This window comes from Durotheca rogersii, assembly GCF_024521655.1.
Source record: "Durotheca rogersii strain YMJ 92031201 chromosome Unknown GGS23scaffold_5, whole genome shotgun sequence".
Taxonomy (NCBI): Eukaryota; Fungi; Ascomycota; class Sordariomycetes; order Xylariales; family Xylariaceae; genus Durotheca; species Durotheca rogersii.
This window is the reverse complement of record NW_026251236.1, coordinates 2,575,133-2,595,992: the sequence shown is the minus strand read 5'-3', so window position 1 is coordinate 2,595,992 and position 20,860 is coordinate 2,575,133. Positions and strand designations below refer to the sequence as shown.

The following is a 20,860-nucleotide window of genomic DNA, read 5'->3' as shown; positions in this document are numbered from 1 at the left end:
ATAATTCTTTCGCTGCTGAGGTCACCCCCTATCCCATACGGTAAGCGCCCAATTTGCCGCTGACCGTTCCCGCTTGCGACAACACCCTGGGAGGCACCAACCTACATCATCCCCACTGCTTCTATCGTTGTCCCATTTGATGACTATACACCTTCTTCAAATTCGGGCTGTTGGTTCTACGTCAGTGTGGCTGAGGGTCCACTCAGTGGTCAGACAAAATACCATCGCAATGCATCAACCCGTATCCACGGTCTTGGATGTGTGATCTCAACCAGTCATCAGGCTTATTGAGCAAGATCTCTCGAAGCCTCTAACCAATATTATACTACGGCCGGGAGAGAAGACGAACTGTGATGTCGTGACCATATATGGAATACGGACTTTGGCTAGCTCGGAAACGATCGCACGGATTACAGTATCCTCTGGAATTTGTTTCCACGGCGCACCCTAGTCTACGGTTGAAATGGATTCAGGAAAGACTAAGTGTTTCGGGTCTGGGATTCCTATTACGGACGCGACGAATACGGTAGTTGCACACATTCACATGTCCACCACCCCCCACAAGTTGGTGTCTATCAGGGCCCGGGCTTCTTCGTCCCCGGCAGCTTCAGTGTCACCAATGAGCATGCATCCCAGATTTTCAACGAGGACGTCGATGTGGTCGAATCTACCTAACGTGGCGGTGAGGGCAGCTCCGATCTTAAGGACATTGTCTGCTGTTAGCGTAATAGCTGATAGGGAGGCCGGGTTCCAGGCGGTCGCTACCACGCGGTTAGAGGACTTCGCGATGAGCTGGGCCAGAAACTGGCCGACGCCAAAGGAGCAGCCGGTCATGAACTAGACTACATCCGGCGGTAAGTGGTAAGGCTTGGGATTTCGTTGCTTCATTATATGTGCGTGTTCGTAATGTTTGGTGTATATTAATACACGGACGGTCTAGTTTACAGGCATTGGACCATGTTCTACGTCGAGTCTACGATAAGTCTGCAGCATGCGGTATACTCTAGTAGGGTGTCGAAGAGGGGGTTAACAAGTTTCGCTAAGACGATGGGGGGTATTGGGACTGGAATTTGCACACGCAACAAGAGACACTCACACGAGTTGCGCGAGGGCGGATGTTCGGTGCGGAGGTGCACGACGCGATGCCGGGCCGGCTATCTGCAGATTTAAATCCCGCCTACCTTAACTCCACCATAGCTCCGGATGTAATAACTCCAATTATTACATAGTCTAGCGCTGGGTGCGGTAATATTGTAATGTAGCTGCACCATACCAGCCCTACCCCTATACACACACGCCTGGTGTTTCCAACACGTGCTATTCATAACTCTTAATGGATGTCCTCGTGCGTAATGGAGACATAAATAAGCCTTATATATGGGACACCAGTCCGTTACAGTAAAAAAAGTCCACCCTGGTGGAGTGGTCGGAACGGGAACTGGGACGTTGCCGAGGCAGATGGCGAGGGACGGCAAGGTGTGGAATTGACACACACTTGGATGCGCACGGCAAACCTGCTACATTCCGGGCAGTGATCGTTGTTGCCATTATCGTGATGTCGAAGGAGTCAACTGGATATATTCTTGTCTCACCCCCCGAGTCCAGGCTAATCACCCCTCGATATGGAAGTAGCCGATAATAGCGGGGAATAGTGAATTCCCAAATCTCGGACTATCCGCACCAACCTCCCCGATGGAGCTTTTGACAGTAGATGCTCCTATTCCGTGTATTCTTCTAAACTCTAGTGCGAAGCTGAGTATATATCTAATGGCAAATGCGGGTTGACACGCCCTTACCCAGGACCCTTCCTTGGTCGTGGAGGCGCTCTTTTACCTCGAATACGCCCTGAGTTGCAAAGCGTTGACTCTATGCTCACACAGCACATCGGTATGATTTGTGCAGTACCAGCCGGTAGTAATAGCTTAGGAGGGAGGTCGGCAGGTACCCAAAGTACCCATTATCCCGATAAGATGTACCTAGCCTGGCCCAACCAGCCACTCGACTTACTTAAGCCACACAAGCCAGCGAGATAAGAAGTGTTGACATAATTGCCTACTGTGGCTTCGCTGGGGTCATCATCATTTTTCCGCCTTCGAAAAGGCGCAGGCTGAATTGGACACGACGCAGAAAATCTTCACTCCCTCTTCTTCACCATCCTACCACTACCCGCGCCGCCCACGCCATTCGCGCCGTCCACCCCTTACCTGACCTGGCCAACATGTGAATCATTGCGCTGCCTGCCTGACCGCGCGTCGTCCCCCTCTGCTCCCCACCTTTACCGCCTCTCTTGTACGGCGGCTGCCCCGGATACAAAAAGCGTGTTCTCGATCGACCGCAGTGTCGTGTCTGCCTCTCCGACATCATTGCCGCTCGTGTCATACTTTCGCTCTTTCGCCACGCATAGTAGCAAAGATGGCGGACATTTGGAGCGTTTACACCGCCACGCCGCCCATTTCCAGGTACGTCACGTCTTATCTAGCGCCAACAGCTCCATGCGCATCTTCGTGATCTGTGAGGGAGGCTTGGGTTGGACCGCGCTGACTCTGCTTTTCGTAGGACTGTGGCGACAGCAGTATTCCTTTCCTCCGTCGGGATATACACGGGGATGCTCTCGAGTTACCCTTTCTTCTTCCACTACTCGCTCCTCTTCACATGGCCTCCCGCCATCTACCGTCTCCTGACAAGTTTCTTGTTGACGGGACCTAATATAGCCGTGCTATTCGACACATATTTCGGTATGTGAGAACGAACCGAAGAATTCTCGCACGGATGGATTCGCTACATCATAGAGGGTCTCGTCGCTGACGCGCAGTAACCTATGAACAGTATTTACCTACATGATCCAGCTGGAGGGTAATGCCAAGTTCTCGAAGAAGGAGGACTTGATATGGTATCTGATGTTCACCGGAACTATTATCATTGTAAGTCGGTCAATTTCTTCCTTCGTGCTGCCGGTGTCCCCAAATTCCTCATCTGCCGCGCCCATACCGGCCGACGCAATAGGCCTTTTGAAGCACCTCATATATCTGCCCGCATAGTGGATCTACTCTACAGCTATGACGGTTCCTGGAAATGAGGGAGAGTACCCCCGCACTGCTGCTGGCCCGTCATTCGCAAACCTCAAGAGGGCCAGTTCAGGATTGCGGGCACGGTGGGATGTCTAATTGGATGACTCGGGTGATGTTTTCGGACTCGTTCGCTCGGGTGGTTTGTGGCGCCCTACATATCTTCTATTCCCTCGTATCACGTTGCCATCCTTGAGCCCCTAACTATTCCAGGTTCATTGGCTAGTTGGCACGAATCTTCTGCTAACCCGAACGCCAGATCCTGAATCAGCTCTTCACCGGCGCCGGTATATATCTACAGGCCCTAATCACCACGCTATCCTACACCGTTACGCAAGACCAACGAGGCATGAATGCCCATTTCTATGTCCTAACCATCCCGGCACAGCTTATGCCGTACTGTCTCCTGCTCGTCCAGCTTCTTTTCCCAAACGGCTGGTACAATGTGAAGGTCGGTCTCACCGGTCTCTTCGCTGCTCACCTACACGACTTCTTGACTCGGATATACCCCGAGTTCGGAAATGGCCCCAATCTCATCCCGACCCCGGGGATCCTCAAATGGATCATAAGCATCCCAAGAATACAACAGGTTGTCTATGGACAGCCTTCCGACTCCCCGCGTGATACAGGCCGGCCCGCGGGGCCACTCCCCGACGCCTGGAGGAGTAAGGGACCTGGACGACGGTTAGGTTAGTATGTTTAATGCGTTAGATAGCATTGTAGGATGACGAAACAAGACAAGAAATACGCTGAGAATTTATCCAGTTCGATTCGGTTCTCCCGCTGTGTGCATGGTGTAGTGTCCGTATTGTTATCCGTCGAACTAACCCGAACCCCCGTCTTGCTTTTACGACGATACTCTTCCCAGGGGCCTCCTGAGGGGACGTTTCCCGCGTCTCTTCCCGCGTCAAGGAGCATCTACATCCCGTCGGCTGTATTAGGCAGTCTGAACAATGCGCATGAGGCAACATACACAAGCGGCAAGGGGGTTGGTTGACACTATTAATGATTAACAGTCTTGAGGGAAACCTGCTAGGATGGCTGTTATTTTTCGCGCGACGGGAATTTATGCCGCTCTGCCCAGCTTGTGCGTAATAGCTATCTCATCGGTTCTGCGTGTAAGGAAGTGCCGCGTCTGGTTCAAAACCGACGACCTAGATGACCGGGAACGTTTCGAGGTAAGCGGGAATATCATCACATCAGCCAAGCAGAGCTGCGTACTACCTCAGCCAGCGAATACATGTAATTCACGTTAGCAATCATGGGCGGCGCCTACGGCTACATGAGGAAAGCAAGCAGCTGTAGCTATGAAGTCGAAGCTTCTTAGGATGGAACGGATAATATTGTAAAATCCCAAGTACCTATCCTGTAACATGTAGTAGTATCTCCAAGATTCCACTTGCTGAAGTTATCCCGCCATGAATGACCCATCCGAGCGCCTCCCCATACGGCGCACCTTAACGCCTCGGTATAAATCCCATAATGTGTCGTAGTCCCGTGGTCCCGTGGTTCCGTGCCGATGCATATATACGCCGCCGATTACCCTAACGTCCGTAGCCGTCGCTGTTCGCGCTGTGGACGGACGATATGTCTGTGAACTCGGTCATCCTCCGCCGCCGGTCGGCCGCGTACCCCTCGGCGGCCCGCTGCTGCTGCTCGCGCTCCCACTCCTCGTCCTGGCGCTGGCGCTGGCGCTCGGGCGGGCTGCCCGGGAGCGACCCGTAGCCCGCCGACGACTCGTGCTCCCACCGAGGGCCCGGCGGCGGCGGCTCGCGGCGCGTCGCCGCCGGCATCGAGATGTTGAGCCCGAGCGAGAGGACGTCGTCGGCGTCGTCGCCCCCGTCGGCGCCGCGGCGGTGTGCCGGCGAGTGCTGGTGGTGCGCCGGCGGCGGCGACAGCGACGGCCCCGCGTCCGGCTCCGTCGGCGCGTCCACGTGGATCCGCGGCGGCGCGTACTTCGTCGGCTTCCGGACCTTGGGCACCGTCGGCATGGATAGGCGGGGGGCGCGCTGCGAGGGCGGCGGCGGCGGCGGCGGCGGCGCCGCCACCGCGGTCGAACTCGGAGCCGGCATGCGCGAGTGCGAATGCGCTGCCGGCACGCCTCGAGGGTGGAGGGCTGCCGCAGGGGGAGGCACAAGGTGCGGGGCAGCCGGCAGCGGTGGTTGCGGCGGCGCGTAGGGATCCCGCGTGCCCGCCACGGCGCCGGCTGCTGCGGGGGCAACCGCTGCGCCCGACGACGCGCCTAGGTACGCGTTCAGCGCGAAGGTGTCGGGCCGGTTGGGCTTGGCGGCCGGCGGCGGGCTCGGCGTCACGTTACGGGAGGAGCCGTTGCGGCTCGCGACGCGCGGCATGTAGGCCGGGTGGGTGGGCAGCGTGCTGTGCGGGCCGTACGCCGCGCCGTACTGGTGAGCGGCGGCGACGGGCGCGTAACCACCGTGGCTGCTGGCCCCCGGCTGCGGCTGAGACGCCATAGCCTTCTCCAGCATATCGTAGTACTCGGCGTTGTTGCTGAACGAGGACGGCTTCTTCGCTTGCAGCTCCCAGTCGCTCGGCAGCGAGTCCTTCCGGCCCTCGTACGTGTACTGGTACTGCGGATGGTAGCCGCCGCCGCCGCCGCCGAGGAGAGGCGGCGTCGGCGTGATCGACTTGCTCCTCGCGTCCCCGCCGCGCGGGTCGTACTGCGACCCCAGGGGGTCGCCCAGTATCCGCTTCTGCTTTCGGTAGTAGATGAAGAACAGCCCCGTCCCTCCCAGGAGGAGAAGAGTCGCGCCGACAGCGATTCCGACGATCGCCCCAGTCGTCATGCCCGCGCGCGATGCATCGCCCGAGGCGGGCCCCGTCGCGTTCTGCGGGGGTTCGACGACCTTGATCGGTAACCTGGCGAAGAGAGTCCCCTGCAGGCCGATAAGCTCTCCCGGCTGAGGCCTCTGCTTGCATCCCGCCTCGAGTGCGGTGAGAACTACGGAAGGTCAGCTGGGGTCTCGTTCCGTGGAAAGACGGAAAAGGGCGGCGTCGCACAGTTCGACAGATAATACTCGGTCGCGCTAGATCGGAAGCACTGGATGCAGTCTCCTAGGAGCGAGCTGGAAAAAGCGCCACCGTCGGCGGTGCAGTAATCGAGCTGCGTGCCGTTGCTAGAGTTCAGGTTACCGGTCTCGAGCGCCGTCTTCAGCGGCCGACAGGCGTAGTCGATATCGCACGGGGACGAAGTGGTCTTATTAGCGCCTGGAAACCCGTAGGCACACACGCCTACCGCGTATCGTACATTGTCTTGGAGTGTTAGCCAAGGTGATGCTCACAGCCCCGAGGAATATTCACTCTGCCGTACACAAGTACCACGAAATATCATCGTCCTTGCCGCTCACCGCGTTGCTCCCTTGCAGGCACTCGACGCAGCTCTTGAACTTGGCGCCTCTAGCCGTCGTCGAGTACTCTTGGTCATCGCACACGATATCCGACGAGTTGGTCGATGATGTCGCCGGACTCGGCGTCGCGCCGTCGGCGTTGTTTAGACAAATATCTGCGCACGGCGACCCCGGGGTGACCCGCAATGCTTCTGCCCCTTGCTGAAGGAATAGAAGACATAGTAGGAGTAGGGTGAGATTTAGGATCATGTCGAGTTCGACACGGCGGGCAAGGAGAGAGAAGAGGAGGAGTCGGGAGGGAAACGTTCAAGTCGACCGAGGGAGGTGATGCCGTCCTGATGTCTCGACCATGGCATTTATTCACATAAACCCAAAATATCGACCGGCTATACTAGGGGGGCAGAAAACACAGCTCGGGCGGAACTGTGGCTCCAGAAAAGAGAAATGAATTGAGAGGTCCGATAAGAGGGCAAAGGCCTAACCCACACGGACCCGAGGGCTCTCCTCGTCTATATGGCAAAAAGACCTGCGTCTCTCTCTTGGCTCCCCAGTCGCCATATGCAACGCAGGCGGCTCCAGAATTATCGAGTACAGCTGGATTCTGGAAATCCAACGAGGTAGACGCGCATCTGCGTCCATGGTGCCATTTCTCAGAATAGCGTAGCAGAATGGTAACTCCAACAAGCGTGGGAAACACCGGACCAATTGGATGTAGAGGCAGCAGGATTCCTAGAGGTCCTCCAGCCAGTCGACTTTGCCGTCGGCCAATAGACAAGACGGGAAGTGCAGCGAAGAGCGGCTCTCCCAAGTGAGGGAGCAGCAGGCTAGAGTGGGCAAGGCTAGACGGCCAAGTCTGGGGTGGTGGGAATGGCTGCGGGTCGGTAGTCGACGGGGGCCAGGACGAGACGTGAATGGCCCTGCAGACGCCGGCCAGAAGAGGCGACCATCCGCTTGCCGACTGAGGAGAGACTTCGCACCAATCACCAGACGCGATCGCGTGGGCCGCAACCAATATTGAGAAATCAAAGGGCTCTGATCGGCGTCTGTTCAGGAAGACTAGGGAGGCCTTGGAAATAAGCTTGTATGGAGGAGCCCTCCCGTGGCCCGTTGGGTCCGGTTGCCATCGAGTGGGGACCTGCGGGAATAACAACAGACCATAGCTACGATTCTACGCCGTGATCTCGCTGCCGTCTTCCTCTCCAAAGCCCGAAGAACCTCTCTCAAGCCTGTCCTTATCGCTCCTCCACGCCCTTACCCGGCGAGGGGTCTAGGCTGGGAGGGCACCACATACCTACCTACCAACCTACAGAATAGTGGCGAGGGGAGAAGGAGGCGGGAGGCGGGAGGCGGGACGGAAGTGGGAGAGGGCAGGGAAAGAGAAAGAGAAAAAACGCCCAAGGGTCACCAGGTAGCCATCGTGAGTGGGAGCAATCCCTGCGCTCCCGCAGATGCGCCAAGAGTACGGTGTGCAGCGTGCATCCAACACGGTTACATCTAGTGACTGTGGCTTGCAGCTAAGTAGGCAGTTGGCGCGCGCGCGACTTGGGCTCAACACCCTCAGAGTGAAACCGTGCCCGCTCTCAATTCTTCAACGACATTAAACAGTGCTAGGGGAGTCCGCATCGAAGAATAGCTTCTTTTCGGAGTTTGGAAAAGAGCCATACGGTTGGAAATATCGAAGGGAGTTCCGCCGAAACTACGGAGGTTGTACCCATGTGGGTAGGGAGAGAATCCTCTCTTCACGACAAGGATGCAAAATGTGTAGGTATATTACCCCCTCACCATGCACGTCACCCATGCCCGCCAAGTCATGCACGCATGTAACTGCTACCATATCTCAAATTGAGGATCAACAACAGCAGATACGTAAGAGAGCTGTGAAGAGAAGCGATCACATGACCGACCTGTATATATGTGCCTAACTAAGAACTGCAGTATCGCCGACCTACTCATACACTTAGTTGCGACGGCGCCTAGTTCTAAGAATAGAAATCGGCCGCGAGGATTGACGCCTGGTAAGTATGCAGGTTATATTATCACTTGAGAGCCCGTCTCTACAGACTGGATGGCAATTATCGGATCTCCAGTCCGTCGACACGTCGAGCAGAGATGCCGAACCAAAAACAGAGACAGACCTCAGGACCGAGGCGGCCCGCTGTACGCTCCGGACTCGAAACTCCAAACTCTTCGGAATCTCGTTGGTGGCCCTGTTTGGCTCTGGTAGTATCCGGGCACTCTGCGGACGGGCAAACCGTAGCCATACGGCTGTTGCCCGCGCCGGCGCATCTCGCAAGTCCCTCGAGCAGGCTCGAACAAGTTCTCACTTCCATCCCCAGGCGACCGAGTTGATTTGCGAAGGAAGTTCGAGACAGAGATAGCAACGCGCTGGTATGTACGTTACGGGCCAGTCGCATTCCGGATTCTCGTTTTGCTCGGCCACATGAAAGGGCAAAGAGTACACTCGGCGAATAACAGCAAATGAACTTGCATGTGCCATAATTACAGCCCAATCAAGGCACCGTGGACATCTTCTTGTCCCCTTATCGACTGGCCTACATTCGTCCCTGCCCCTATCCCACTTCAACTCCGTCCTCAAACGCGGTTCATCAGGTCTGCCACCTCCCTGCTATAGGTCTTATAAGCCCAGACTGCAACCCAGAACTCGAGGTCTCGCCGTCTGTCTTGAATCGAAACCAATCAGGCCAGCCACATTGTGCCTTGTGTAAGGTAACGCGCCTGGGGAGTGACGATATCCGCCGTATGCTAGCGGGTTTCCTGTTGATTACCTACCACCGGGTCTTCTGTGTTCCGCGACATATTAGCTGAGACAAGAACTCGCAATTACATGGGTTGGGTGGAGTTATGTTGCCATTAGAGACGGGCTACTCATCCACATGGCGATACTTGAACGGAGTATCTAGGCCTGCAGAGTTGAACGCCCGGATGTAAATTTCAGGAATCAAGGCTCTATTTCCCCTCCATGTAGCTACTTGGGCGATGTCTCGCGAGATGATACCGGTCCGACTGGTCTATCTATATTATTTTGAGTCCTGCTGCCTCCTCGTCGCACGCACAACTCGAGTGAAGACCCACCCGAGCCGGGTTGCTCCGACCCCAGATCGCACAATGTAACGTCCTTCTGTCACAAACAAGATGTTTCCCGGACATAGACTGGGGCGCGAGCTCAAGGTGCGTGCCGAAACAAGACAGAAGACCTAACTAAGACAACGGCACGGGGCCCGAGCCGTGCTGAGCGTCCTCCCGAGATGTTTCGGCAAAGGATAGACACCCCTTTGCCTCGACTATCGACGATCTATCATAGGGCCGCGCGATCTCATCTAGATGACGCCCACCAGAAGCCGACACGCTTATCCGACCCAAGTCTCACATGCTCCTCGGCCTTCACAGCCGTCGTCTAAGGTAAGCAGAGCGCAGAAACCAGGCGGACATCGTGGTAGACTCCGTTTCCCAAAAAGGAGGTTGCGACATCGCGATTCCACGAAGCTGTCGTCGGAGCTCTCTCAACACGAGGACGAACGTAGCTGGCGCAGTGTCTCATGAAACGTTGCGGGCGCGGTCCAGCTTCGCACCTGGCCACGGCTCGTCTATCTGCTTCTGGGCCGGCTCGAACCTGCCCTATCAAGTCCATCCGCGTCTGCACCTGCACAGCACCGCATCGAGAACTACTAAAGCGGGATGGTCGCCCCGACGATCCCGAGGTCGACGCGGCCCTACGACTCCCCACACCCCCCTTACTAGAGACATACCTACCTACCTTCAGAGCATCCGCACCCAGACATGCGGCTGCAGCGACTAGGCACCGTGCTCGCGCTCTTCGGCGGCCTGGCTCACGCGTCCGTGGCGGCCGTGGTGTCGCGCCCCTACGGCGGTGCCGGCAACGAGACGCAGCACTACCCGGAGTGGACGGTGCGGGACCTGTTCCGAGGTACGTCTCGCCCGCGGCCCTCTCTCTCCCTTTCCCACCCCCCCCCTCCCCTCCCAGACTGGCACCGGGCTAACCGCGCGCGCGTGCGGCACCGCCGACAGAGGTCGACCTGGAGCAGCACCGAGTGTGGGTGTCGTTCCTGCTGCTGGAGCGCGGCGCGGTGACGGCCGAGTCGCGCTGCATGCTCGCGCTGGCGCCGCCCGCCGACGCGGACCCGCGCACGTGGTCGTGGTACCACCGGCAGTGCCACGGCGGCATCGGCCGCGGCGCCTTCGTGTCGTGGGGCTACGCCGCCGCCGGCGACAGGGCCGTCATGACGGTCGTCAGGTGAGAGCAAGCAGCTTGGTCCCCCGCCCCAGGCCCTTCTTCCCCGCTTCTCTCTCGCCTCCCGCTCCCACGCAGCCTGCGGCGGGAGAGCAAGGGGGAGGAGTGTACTACGGGCACCGCAGCGCAGGCTAACCCGCGCGCAGCGAGGCCCGCGACCGCGTCGCCATCTTCACCTTCCCGCACGTCAACTCGGGGTCGTACCTCGGCGACGCCGGCCCCGAGCCCGTGTTCCCCATCCTGCGCAAGTGAGTGGGGGCTCCGCTACAGCTGGCCGCCAGAGCGCCCGCGAGCGCAGAGGGGGTTGCCTCTTCACGTGGTCGTTGGCGGCAACGGGGGGAAAGGGGGTAGTATGAGCGAGGGAGGCAGGTAGGCGCGCGCGGTTAGGTGTAAGAGAGGGAGATTAACTGTACCGCGGCCGGGGCGCAGTGATCAAGTCCGGGCGGTTAGGGACGGATGCATAATTTCTTCTCTAGTTGCGGAATGGTTCACTCCCTGCTTGGCTTTCTGTTCTCGGTCTTTTCTCTGCCCCTTTCAGACGGTATCGCGGAGGAAGCTAGGGATACATACGTATAGGAATAAAACCCACATCTCCAACCACGAGAGGTGCACATGCGCGTACTGGTTTCCCGCGACAGCACGCGTTCGTCGGTAGCGCTTCGTACCTTGTAGAATGTCAGCCACGTCGGAACACGACATGCATACGGCAGAACGACAAGAGCGGATCTTAGGGCCCGCCGACGGCTCTCTGCGCCGACTCGGCTCGATGGGGTCGGCAGCGACTCGGCCTGCAGGCCACGGATCGGGTCCAGCCAGCATCCTGCGGGGTTAGAACGGGGCGCGACGCCATGTGGCCGGTAACTACGGATCCCGGTCGACGTTGTGAATCATACATATGCGTTGGAAGTGCTTCTGCCCGGGTGGTTAGAAGCAGTACGATCACATCACGGTGGTGGTGTGCGATTTACCGGATGCCTGTCCGGACGCATGTGCGTGTTTGTGTGCCGACGTGCATGTATGTACCTGTATATATACCTATATACACCTGTATTATAGGTATATAGGTGTAGATATATATATATATAATATGCCGACGCTGAGAGGGGGGGAGGCTGTCCCGCCTATTGCGATCACGATCGCTGTCCTCTTACCGAATCTAAGGGTGTGGTGGTGCGACCGTAAGAGAGCAAAAAATAAAATAAAAATAACCTCCTAGATACCGCTTCTTCCCGCTGCAGAAATTGAACCCGCTCGCTGCTAGGTAACTTGAAGAGAGTAGACGGCGGCGGCGGGGGTGTGTCGGCCCCTGCATGTGTAAGCAGATAGGTATAATGTACCTACTAGGGATAAGCATTCTCTCTCCGGGATGAAATAAGGGGAGGAGACGGGGGAAATACCTGCCTAATAATGGCTCAAGACGTATCGCACGCGGGCGTGTGCGTTGGCGGCAATGAGCAGCCGGAAATTACATGCACACCACATCGTGCTGGCATCGGCGGGATGGATAGACGAGAACGACGAATGGGCGGATGTCCCACCGCGCGACGGACCGCAGCCAGTATATATATAGGTATGTAGACCCCCATATGGGGCGGCGCGTGAAGAGCCACCGACTTTACCTACCTATGAGTACACACGACGGTCTAGTCCAGACGATGGTCCAGCCCCCCCCCATCGCTGGGTAGGTAGGCAATGTAGATCCGTCGTCGTCGTCATACGGGACGTGCGGTACGGTGCGCGTTGCCGTAGCGGACCTCCTCCCCTACGTGGAAGAAGCGTCGCGCTTGGTGCCTCGAACACGTCGGAGAGCGAATGTGGTCTGGGGGGATTCGAGCAGGTAGCTTGTCCCGCTACGAATGCGCTCGCCCTCCGCCTATCCCTCTCTCGCCTGCACTCTCGCGCAATTCCCCATCGTGCCATCGACGAAGTCCGGGTTGATGCGTCGCCGTGATGATTTGCTGCCGAGGGTGCTCCTTGGCCGCTCCCCCGGACAGAGACGACGGGTAAGGCGCTAAACCGGCCTCTGTAAGTGGCCACATCGGTCGCGGGCCCCTGGTAGGCCCTGATGGTCACTCAAATGATGGCAATGATGGCGGTGGTCCATCCTCGGGTAGGTACATGGCCAGTCCTTTTATCGAGGTACCCAGCCTGCCCAGAATGGCGCCTTTCCATCTGCGTCTTCCAGCGGTAGTTCCAGTGGGGCATACCGAACGCACCGCCTGTTGATCGGCTAGATGGCAGGCAGCGGGCACCTACACGCAGTACCTAGGCGTAGCGTTTTTGGGCGGTTATACCCAATACCCGTGGTGCAGATAGGCCAGGCAAGTACCTACCTGGACATGTACCTGTTCGATGTGGTTAGGCCTGTCCCTCGCTGGCTATAATCCAGATGGAACCCTCCCCTGCCTCCGCTCCCCGCCCCGTCAGGGCCGCTCCGTCGTCCCTGTCACTACCAAATACCCTCACCAACCCGCCCTTACATTACCTACCTACATGCCCACCTCGGTGTATGTAGGTACGTTGTGCAGGCAGTCTGTCACATTTTTGCTCCTCCGCTCGGCGCTTTATCTCCAGACTTGCGGTTCAGCGTCATTCTGCGACCTGCGATAGCACATCGTGCGAGCCGTTTGGTTGCTCTCCTGACCGCCTGCCTGCCCGCCACGACGTCCAAAGCCCGCGCTGCGAAGATGAAGATAGGCTGCCTGCAATTTGCGCCCCAAGTCGGCGACGTCGATAACAATTTGAACCGTGCCGATGCCATCCTGAACAAGGCAAACCCCGAGGGGTTGGATATCCTCGTCCTGCCGGAGCTGGCATTTACAGGTACGTCGCAGTGACGCCGCTGATTGTGAAGGTAACGGCGGCATGTCGATCGCGATAGCCACGTCTTTTCTCCTTGGTCGCTTAATTTCCCGGTGCACCCCCTTGATGCTTCTGTTGAAGGCCTCCGAGCCAGCGGGCGGGGTTAACTTGGTCAGGGTACAACTTTCGGTCGCTGCGCGATATCTCGCCTTTCCTCGAACCGACAGGCGCCGGCATCACCTCCATCTGGGCCCGAACGACAGCTCTGAAACACAACTGCGTCGTCGTCGTCGGCTATCCGGAAAAGGTCGATGTTTCGCACAAGTGGCCGACGTCCCCCGAGCAATACAATTCCGCTATCATCGTCAACCAAGATGGAGACACGTTGGGCCATTATCGGAAATCAAACCTGTATTATACTGACGAGACCTGGGCTCTCGAAGGACCCGGCTTCTACGATGGCCATATCCCCGGCGTCGGCAAGGTGGCTATGGGCATCTGTAAGTTGGCCCCTCTACCGTCACACCTTTCCGCTTCTGATCCCGCTGACCTGTTCCGTTAGGCATGGATATTAAGTGAGCAACGACACCGAGACCCGTGTCTTTCTCGACGCAACTGACTCTTTTCCTCTAGCCCCTACAAGTTTCAGGCGCCGTGGCACCAATTTGAGTTCGCAGTACACGTCCTAGACATCGCTGCAAATGTGGTTATTCTCTCGATGGCCTGGCTTACGAACGAAAGTCAGCAAGTTTTCTCCACCAAGCCAGCCGAACCCGATTTGGATACCTTGATGTACTGGGTCACGAGGCTCGAGCCCCTGATCAGGTACGAGAGTGAAGAAGAAATCATCGTCATCATCGCCAATCGTACCGGGATCGAAGACGAAGCCGTTTATGCAGGAACAAGTGCCGTCCTCGGTATCCAAGAGGGGGAAGTAAAGGTGTACGGCCTCCTTGGCCGCGGTGAGAAGGAACTCCTCGTCGTCGATACAGACGAACCAATACTGGCTAAGCTGGTATACCGCCCGGATGACGGGGAGCGAGCCGTCGCCGGATCGGCTGGAGAGGCTCAAATGCCCTCGGGGGATGAACCCACTAGAGGAGGTCCATCGAGCTCGCGAGGCTACTCGCCGATGTTACCACCGAAGCCGGACGAGTCTAGGGGTGACTATGCACCGTTTCGACAGCAGGCAAATGACGAGTCACCGATCTCGCCTATGTCATCCCGGAAACAAACGCCTCTGGGTTTTTCTATGTCTACTCGTAGCGCAACCCCAATCCGTTCGCCAGAGCAATTGCCCCAACGACGCCAACCGACACCCGTGGATAGCATCGGCGTCACGAGAACCTCTCCCGACAAGCCCCGGACCATAACCGGATCGGGGAAGTCTATGCCACGAAACAGGGACGGGGGCCGGGACTTGGATGCCAGGATGGTACATAAGAGCACAGCACCTGACCGCCAGCAGGCATTGTTATCTCCGGATCTGGAGAAGTTGGGTGCGGACCTCATGGTGTTTGAAGGGGACTCAGCTAGCCGGCCAAAACGTGACAGCCTCGTGTGTCACGTAGACGAGGACGACTACGTCGTATTGCGGACGGAGCGTAAAGATACGGCTGGCAAGAAACTCCCGGCTCAATCAGACGCACATACGAGCCGCTCCAAATCTCGAGATGTGTCCAAGCCTCATGACTCTTCGAAACGGAGAAACGGGAGATCCCACTCGAGAAATAAAGTCTCGGTCGAGTCGTCAGCTCTGTCTCCTAAGACGGGTGATAGGACGCGCGTCCGATCGGCAAGTCGAGGAAGACGCCGCGCTGATAGCACGTCGTCACCCAAACACTCTCACGGTCGCGTCACGTCCAATGGAATTCCCCTGCCAGGACGAGGTGACATTCGGGAGACAACTGCAGATGTCGGCCGCCAGCACAGACGGCAGGGCGACAACACATCGGCCATGCGGTTGTCGCCTATTCATCGGAGCCGAGAAACTCCACCGCCATTACCGAGCAAGGCGGGCCGAAACAAGGGGCCGGAGCGGGCAGTCGAACGCGAGGAAAGATTGCCTGCAAAGACGAGGCATCGCAACGAAGACTCCAACCACTCTGGTGCAGCCTACACCACGGAGAAGGAAGCGGCACCTAAAGCCATCGCGGAGAGGGTCCCCCCTACTCCCAAGGCCATGGTGCTCCCTCCGGATTATGACAACGACAACGGTCATCGAAGCATGCCTGTGCCGCCGAAAGAGCAACCACAAGCGGCAGCCGTCAAATGCCTCGATAAGGAAGCCGAAGCGCGGGAGAGGCCGAGGAGTGCGGTATGGTGAGTCCGGGCTTAGCTATCTATGCGTGTAACATTGCCATCTTGATTCCTTCAGCGTGGAGTTTAGGAGGAGGGGATATTCCTAGTTTGTACAACGTTTGAACGTGTATCCTTGGAAACGAGTTTTACCGTCGATGGGAATAGGCGGTGTTGAACATTTGGCGAACGTTGGAAACTGGAATGACGTTGGGAACGAGTCGCCTCGGCCGATCCTGGCCGGTTGTAGTTAGTGGAGATGGCAAGTAGGTCAGCAATATACGTTAACAACAGACAAGGGGACCGCGTACGCTGGCGTTTTCAAGCGATGTCGACTGCGAAGCGAGGCGGGTAGACATTTAGGAACAGAGAAGTATATATGTTACGTGTGTAGACAGGAGAGATTCGTGTTTCTGCACTGGCTGGAGCTTCGTAAAATCGGCTTGCCTACTGTCGAGGTCTTGTGTTGGGACAAGTACAATATGCTGGACGGAAGCGCCCCCAAACCCATGATGTATGTGCCCAGCAAAGAAGGGTAGCTGTTGGCTTACCAGCCACGGTCCCCTCGAGAAAGCCTGGCGCGCGCAGGGCCACTACTACGACGTCGTAATAACGCACAACATCTATCCAATCGATGCGCCCGTATATCTCAACTGCACCAACATCGACTACCTAATCCGGCAGGGCATTCGGTTACGAGTCATAAAATATCAAACTAGCCGTAGACTTGGAACGGCGAAGCTGCCAAAATAGTCACGTACGGAAGCAGATCCTTCGCCACGCCGTCGACCTTCCGGCGCTTAGAAACCCGGCCGTGAGGAACTGGATATTAACGCATCACACCGCGACCAAGGGAACTGACGTAGCGGATCGAACGTCGAAGACGCGCCGGAGTGTCCCAACACGCCGATAGTGAGAGAGCTAGCTGGAGTTTGGCGGTATACGATGGCCAATGCCGTTGATTAGTTGGTCAGCGTCATATGCACATCTATAGTATCACGTCGCGCAGATCACGAGCAGTCAACATATCGGTCGAACGCCTAATATCTACAGCCAGCCAGCCAGCCAGCCGCCCACCAAGCAAACCACGGCCGTCTAAGCGAACAATTGCGACGCGCTCGGGGAAATGGGCGTAGACGGTGACCCCATCTTGCAGCTGGACAAATAGGGGGATAAAGAGCGGCCGATGGCCTAGATTCCGCCCTCGTCCCGTCCCGACAGTTCGGATCGCTTACGGCACGGAAATCTCCTGGCGGCTCGCTCGTGTGGGCTGCTTCTCATACGACACATGTGACGAAACCCGAAGCAAGGGGGGAGAGGGAGTCGAGGCAACCCGGCGAGCGAGGGGCAACGGGGCGGCGAGATAGATGTAATACCAGGTCGTCGTCGCCGCGGCTCCTTTTAACCGCCTTAATCTGGCCGTCGAATGGGGCACAGTAGTTGGCCGGGATGGCTGCTGACGTTTGGCATTTCCCGGGTTGGGGATGGGGACGGACGGCTAAATCCCTCGGCGATCTTCTCATCGAGGACATATAAGTAATAGCTGCGGCGTGTGTCGCGTTGTGCATAGGCGGTGGGGGGCAGGGGCACCTAAACCCTAGGCGTCTCGGCCCCCATGGGCAGGCCCGCTGCGTAGTAAGAAGTCCCGGCGAGTTGGCAGCGCGCAGCAGCGGGCTCCGGTTGCCTACGTTACATATAATAAGTGCCTAATATTGGCGTGACGGGGGAGGTGTCAGTATTGGATAGAGAGAGGCCGAATGAAGATGGTTTAGATAGGATGGGATGGGATGGGTGCGGTGACTCGGCTGGGGGCACAAATTGGGGATTTCTATGAGTACCTAGGTACCTCTCAGTACCGTAGTATGTACCTGGGTACTTAGGTGGGGCAGGAGGATCTAGAGCTGCCATTGGCCGGTACCTGGATACTTGTTGGGTGGACCCCGCTTGGCCCCGACCGATTCGGACCAATGAGCAGCCGTATGCGCATCTACCACCTGTGATCAACTTAAGCAGGTGCCACCCGGGCAGGGAATCCCGCAGCAGGAACGGAATCAGTCAAAGTGCTGCCGCCTTTCATTGGCCGACCAGCCTTTCGCTGTCTTCTCGTCGTCCTCAGCTTCAATTCACCCGCCCCCATCCTATCTCCAATCCTCCCCTCCCATCTGGCGATGCTGCTAGCCTAGCCCAGACCGGCCAGTCTTCCGTGTGCGTGTTGCGTTCAGGACCGGCTCGCTTGCTCCCTTGCTCGAACTGGCCTGCTCTCTCTCGCGCTTTCGATTCTCCCTTCTAGCACATCTGTCCCGCTATTAGATCGAAGCACGATGGTACCAGGCCTCGCTCCGCCTGCCCATCAAACCCCGTCCCCTTGCTCCCCCCCCAGCCGTGACTTGCATGGTCTCATCAACGGCCGATCGTTTCTGACCGAACCGGCCTAGTCTGGTGAGATGTGCGGGCTCTGCAAGGCGGCCGAGCCAAATATCAACGAGACTATTAGACTTGTGCGCGCTTACCGTCTGGGCTACCTCTGGGATGTGTGGTGGTAGTTAGACGGGGGGAGATGCAAACATATCGACGAAGCGCTGGCTTGTCTCCCTCACTTCGCGGCTGAGAAGAAAAAAAAGGTGTTGGCCCCCCCAACTCTTCGGGCTATGGACTATAATACCACGCAATTCCGGCCAGGACATTTATAAACCACCGTGTTGCGGCTCATCCGGCCGAGAATCTCTCACTGTGGCTGCGTGCCACCCTCTCACACTCGCCCTGCCATATATATTGCGCTACCCCCCGGTATTTTAGCTGCGATCGTTGCCGTGCGATTCGCGACGCCCGTAAGGCCTTTCGGTGTACTCCCACCTTCGCTATCTTAGACCCTCCGCGTCCACACACGGAATTGTCAGGCGAGAATAGAAACGATGTCGCGAGCTCTTATCCTCGCCGCGCTCTGGCGCTCGACGACTGCGCTGCTTGTGGCAGAGGGTTCGCCATGTGGGGTAAGATGCGGCAACGTCCTCGACTCGACAGCGCGGGACATGATCGTCTGCGAGGAATCCGCCTATCGCTCTACGTCCGTGGGCCAAGTTTACGAGAGCTGCGTTAGCTGCGAGGCGACCAGCACATATTCAACCGAGAGCCGGCGGGTCGCATCCGATTTACAATCTTTTCTCTGTATGTCAACCCCTTCCGTCGCCGAGGTTCCATCAGGGCTTGCTAACAGAACCGGCAGATAATCTGCGATACACCACCAACGTATGCTTGTTCGAGGAGTCCACAAACCCGTGCATCACTTTGTACGTGTTCTCACCCCCCTTCGCCCACCTCTGCTGCTCCGTACTAATTCTGGTAGGTTCGCCTGCGAGAATATCCAGCAAGCCGTACGTTATGGCAACTTATCCACTAACTCTGCCACGTACGGTTACTGTGACCTATGGTCCGAATACAACCTCGATAAGTGCCATGACTGCTTAAAATATGCACCCAATGGCCACTACCTCAGCAATTGTGAGCCTTGCTCCCTTACATCCGGCCTGGGGTTGTTGGCTAATCGATTGTGTTCATTTCAGTTATATCAATCCTAGACGGGGCCTGTAAAATGAGGCCTGAGCCGCCTGTCACCATTCATTTTGAAGGCAATCTCTTCTCCACAGATATCGTTAACGTCACCGAGCCTACACCCACGGCGACCTACGAGCCGCCTGGATTGACCGGTCCGCTGGATTCCGGGGCGATCGCCGGAATCGCTATCGGCGGATTCGTGGTGCTTCTTGCTATTGTTGGATGCGGCATTGTCATAAACGGGAAGCGCCGCAGAAAGGCCTATCTCCGTCGCCGGGAACAGGCCGCCAAGAACTGGCCCCCATCCCAGGGAGGTGGCGAGATGTTCGAGACCCCAATCAGCCAGAGACCCCTCCGCGGCTGGGAGGACTCGCCCGTCAGCGCCGCGACGCAGGCCACATTCCCGCCTTATTTCTCGCCCTACGTTTCGCAATACAATAGTCCCGTGAGTGGGGGCGAGGGACAGGGGAGCATGTGGCCGGTAGAGAAGTCGCACAACATCGGCGTTGCCATAAGCCCCGATCGCGAGGCGCCGTCCCCGTGGGACGATAAGAAGGGCAAAGACAAGATGACAGCCGACACCGAGGGATACGAGCTCCAGGAAGGGGTGAATAGTGCCGGTGGCTACGGGTTCCCCATTCCGCCGCCGCCTCCCATCCCCGACCAAGCCCCTACGCTCGGCCATCCTGGCTATGGGCGGCATGGCACCGCTAGCCAACCGTAGACGACGCAAATGGGCAACGACGCGATATCGAGAAACGCCTTCTGATTTTACAATAACGACTGTTCCTTGAATTAACTATCTGGTTACGGGTTTTTCTTTTTAGCACGGCGTTTTAGGAGCAGACACAATCTCATCGCTCCGGCTGACATCACAAGTATATACAAAGCGGGGTCGGGGGAGATTTGATAATGGCGGAGGCAATGCTCGAAAGATACCATGAAGGCGGATGTTCGCGCGTTTCGGCGAAGGCAGCTTGGGAGCATACTCTTTGTCGTGTCCAAAGTGTGTTAAGATAATGAATAAACCTGAGCTATGAATTAAGGATCGGCTCTAACCCGTTCTCCCCTGATATCTCTCAACCCTCTGGGCAGACAGGTATTCTCGGTCTGCATCTTATGTAACGAGTCTACGTTACGAGTTCCAGCATAACTAACCGGAGTGCTGCTATATTCAGTTGCGCGGCCGGGCAACACCTCGCCCTCCGAGTCTTTGGGTGGCTAATCCAACACCAGTGGAGCCGAGCTCGGGAGAGGTTTCCAGTCTAGGGCCATAACGGGCTTATATATGAAGGATGCCCCTCTTTAAAACCCGTGCTTATCGCGTGCATCACCAGTCGCGAAAACACGAGAAATCGGGAGGGGAGGGTAAGGCCACGAGCCGGAGATAAAGCCCGTGTCGCGCGCCGCTACGGTATTAGGTCAAGCCTATAGAGCTCGACGGCAGGACAGAAGAGGTTTCCGCTGCGTATAGGGATGGCGGCGAGTCATCTGAGCTCGGGGTATCC

At 57.2% G+C, this 20,860-nt stretch overlaps 6 protein-coding genes across 6 annotated transcripts; 4 read left to right on the top strand and 2 right to left on the bottom strand.

Moving 5' to 3' along the window:
* Positions 1 to 238: 238 nt before the first annotated feature.
* Positions 239 to 837, bottom strand: GGS23DRAFT_560157 (uncharacterized protein; the record flags this gene model as incomplete). Its single annotated transcript, XM_051515868.1, has 1 exon — positions 239 to 837. The coding sequence occupies one exon, from the start codon at positions 832 to 834 to the stop codon at positions 541 to 543; it is 294 nt and encodes a 97-aa protein (XP_051374361.1). The 3' UTR covers positions 239 to 540.
* A 1,386-nt stretch (positions 838 to 2,223) lies between these two features.
* Positions 2,224 to 3,984, top strand: GGS23DRAFT_436929 (Der1-like family protein). The gene is made up of 5 exons (XM_051513904.1): positions 2,224 to 2,459; positions 2,557 to 2,735; positions 2,827 to 2,921; positions 3,337 to 3,754; positions 3,831 to 3,984. Exons 1-5 carry the CDS (start codon positions 2,413 to 2,415, stop codon positions 3,863 to 3,865), a joined length of 774 nt encoding a protein of 257 aa, XP_051374360.1. The 5' UTR covers positions 2,224 to 2,412; the 3' UTR covers positions 3,866 to 3,984.
* A 268-nt stretch (positions 3,985 to 4,252) lies between these two features.
* GGS23DRAFT_436906 (uncharacterized protein) lies at positions 4,253 to 6,793 on the bottom strand. The gene is made up of 4 exons (XM_051513903.1): positions 6,394 to 6,793; positions 6,084 to 6,335; positions 4,427 to 6,024; positions 4,253 to 4,285 (listed from the first exon to the last, which is right to left on the bottom strand). The coding sequence occupies exons 1-3, from the start codon at positions 6,677 to 6,679 to the stop codon at positions 4,610 to 4,612; spliced, it is 1,953 nt and encodes a 650-aa protein (XP_051374359.1). The 5' UTR covers positions 6,680 to 6,793; the 3' UTR covers positions 4,253 to 4,285; positions 4,427 to 4,609.
* Positions 6,794 to 10,228: 3,435 nt separating this feature from the next.
* Positions 10,229 to 10,952, top strand: GGS23DRAFT_595164 (uncharacterized protein; the record flags this gene model as incomplete). Its single annotated transcript, XM_051518271.1, has 3 exons — positions 10,229 to 10,376; positions 10,478 to 10,703; positions 10,847 to 10,952. The coding sequence occupies 3 exons, from the start codon at positions 10,229 to 10,231 to the stop codon at positions 10,950 to 10,952; spliced, it is 480 nt and encodes a 159-aa protein (XP_051374358.1).
* A 2,171-nt stretch (positions 10,953 to 13,123) lies between these two features.
* On the top strand, positions 13,124 to 16,270 carry GGS23DRAFT_560135 (carbon-nitrogen hydrolase). The gene is made up of 4 exons (XM_051515867.1): positions 13,124 to 13,523; positions 13,679 to 14,002; positions 14,065 to 14,077; positions 14,136 to 16,270. The coding sequence occupies exons 1-4, from the start codon at positions 13,388 to 13,390 to the stop codon at positions 15,826 to 15,828; spliced, it is 2,166 nt and encodes a 721-aa protein (XP_051374357.1). The 5' UTR covers positions 13,124 to 13,387; the 3' UTR covers positions 15,829 to 16,270.
* Positions 16,271 to 18,401: 2,131 nt separating this feature from the next.
* Positions 18,402 to 20,118, top strand: GGS23DRAFT_436615 (uncharacterized protein). Its single transcript, XM_051513902.1, has 4 exons — positions 18,402 to 18,965; positions 19,024 to 19,087; positions 19,144 to 19,298; positions 19,361 to 20,118. The coding sequence occupies exons 1-4, from the start codon at positions 18,713 to 18,715 to the stop codon at positions 20,074 to 20,076; spliced, it is 1,188 nt and encodes a 395-aa protein (XP_051374356.1). The 5' UTR covers positions 18,402 to 18,712; the 3' UTR covers positions 20,077 to 20,118.
* The last annotated feature ends 742 nt before the right edge of the window (positions 20,119 to 20,860 follow it).

What these genes read in the sequence shown, in the direction of transcription:
- GGS23DRAFT_436929 (XM_051513904.1), top strand. Translation starts at nt 2,413, where the DNA reads ATGGCGGACATTTGGAGCGTTTACACCGCCACGCCGCCCATTTCCAG. An exon ending in GCCACGCCGCCCATTTCCAG is followed by an intron (nt 2,460 to 2,556) that starts GTACGTCACGTC and finishes TGCTTTTCGTAG; the next exon opens with GACTGTGGCGACAGCAGTAT. An exon ending in GGGACCTGGACGACGGTTAG is followed by an intron (nt 3,755 to 3,830) that starts GTTAGTATGTTT and finishes GAATTTATCCAG; the next exon opens with TTCGATTCGGTTCTCCCGCT.
- GGS23DRAFT_436906 (XM_051513903.1), bottom strand. Translation starts at nt 6,679, where the DNA reads ATGATCCTAAATCTCACCCTACTCCTACTATGTCTTCTATTCCTTCAG. An exon ending in TGATATTTCGTGGTACTTGT is followed by an intron (nt 6,336 to 6,393) that starts GTACGGCAGAGT and finishes TAACACTCCAAG; the next exon opens with ACAATGTACGATACGCGGTA. An exon ending in CGAGTATTATCTGTCGAACT is followed by an intron (nt 6,025 to 6,083) that starts GTGCGACGCCGC and finishes GACCTTCCGTAG; the next exon opens with TTCTCACCGCACTCGAGGCG.
- GGS23DRAFT_560135 (XM_051515867.1), top strand. Translation starts at nt 13,388, where the DNA reads ATGAAGATAGGCTGCCTGCAATTTGCGCCCCAAGTCGGCGACGTCGAT. An exon ending in GCCGGAGCTGGCATTTACAG is followed by an intron (nt 13,524 to 13,678) that starts GTACGTCGCAGT and finishes TAACTTGGTCAG; the next exon opens with GGTACAACTTTCGGTCGCTG.
- GGS23DRAFT_436615 (XM_051513902.1), top strand. Translation starts at nt 18,713, where the DNA reads ATGTCGCGAGCTCTTATCCTCGCCGCGCTCTGGCGCTCGACGACTGCG. An exon ending in CGATTTACAATCTTTTCTCT is followed by an intron (nt 18,966 to 19,023) that starts GTATGTCAACCC and finishes CAGAACCGGCAG; the next exon opens with ATAATCTGCGATACACCACC. An exon ending in TGGCCACTACCTCAGCAATT is followed by an intron (nt 19,299 to 19,360) that starts GTGAGCCTTGCT and finishes TGTTCATTTCAG; the next exon opens with TTATATCAATCCTAGACGGG.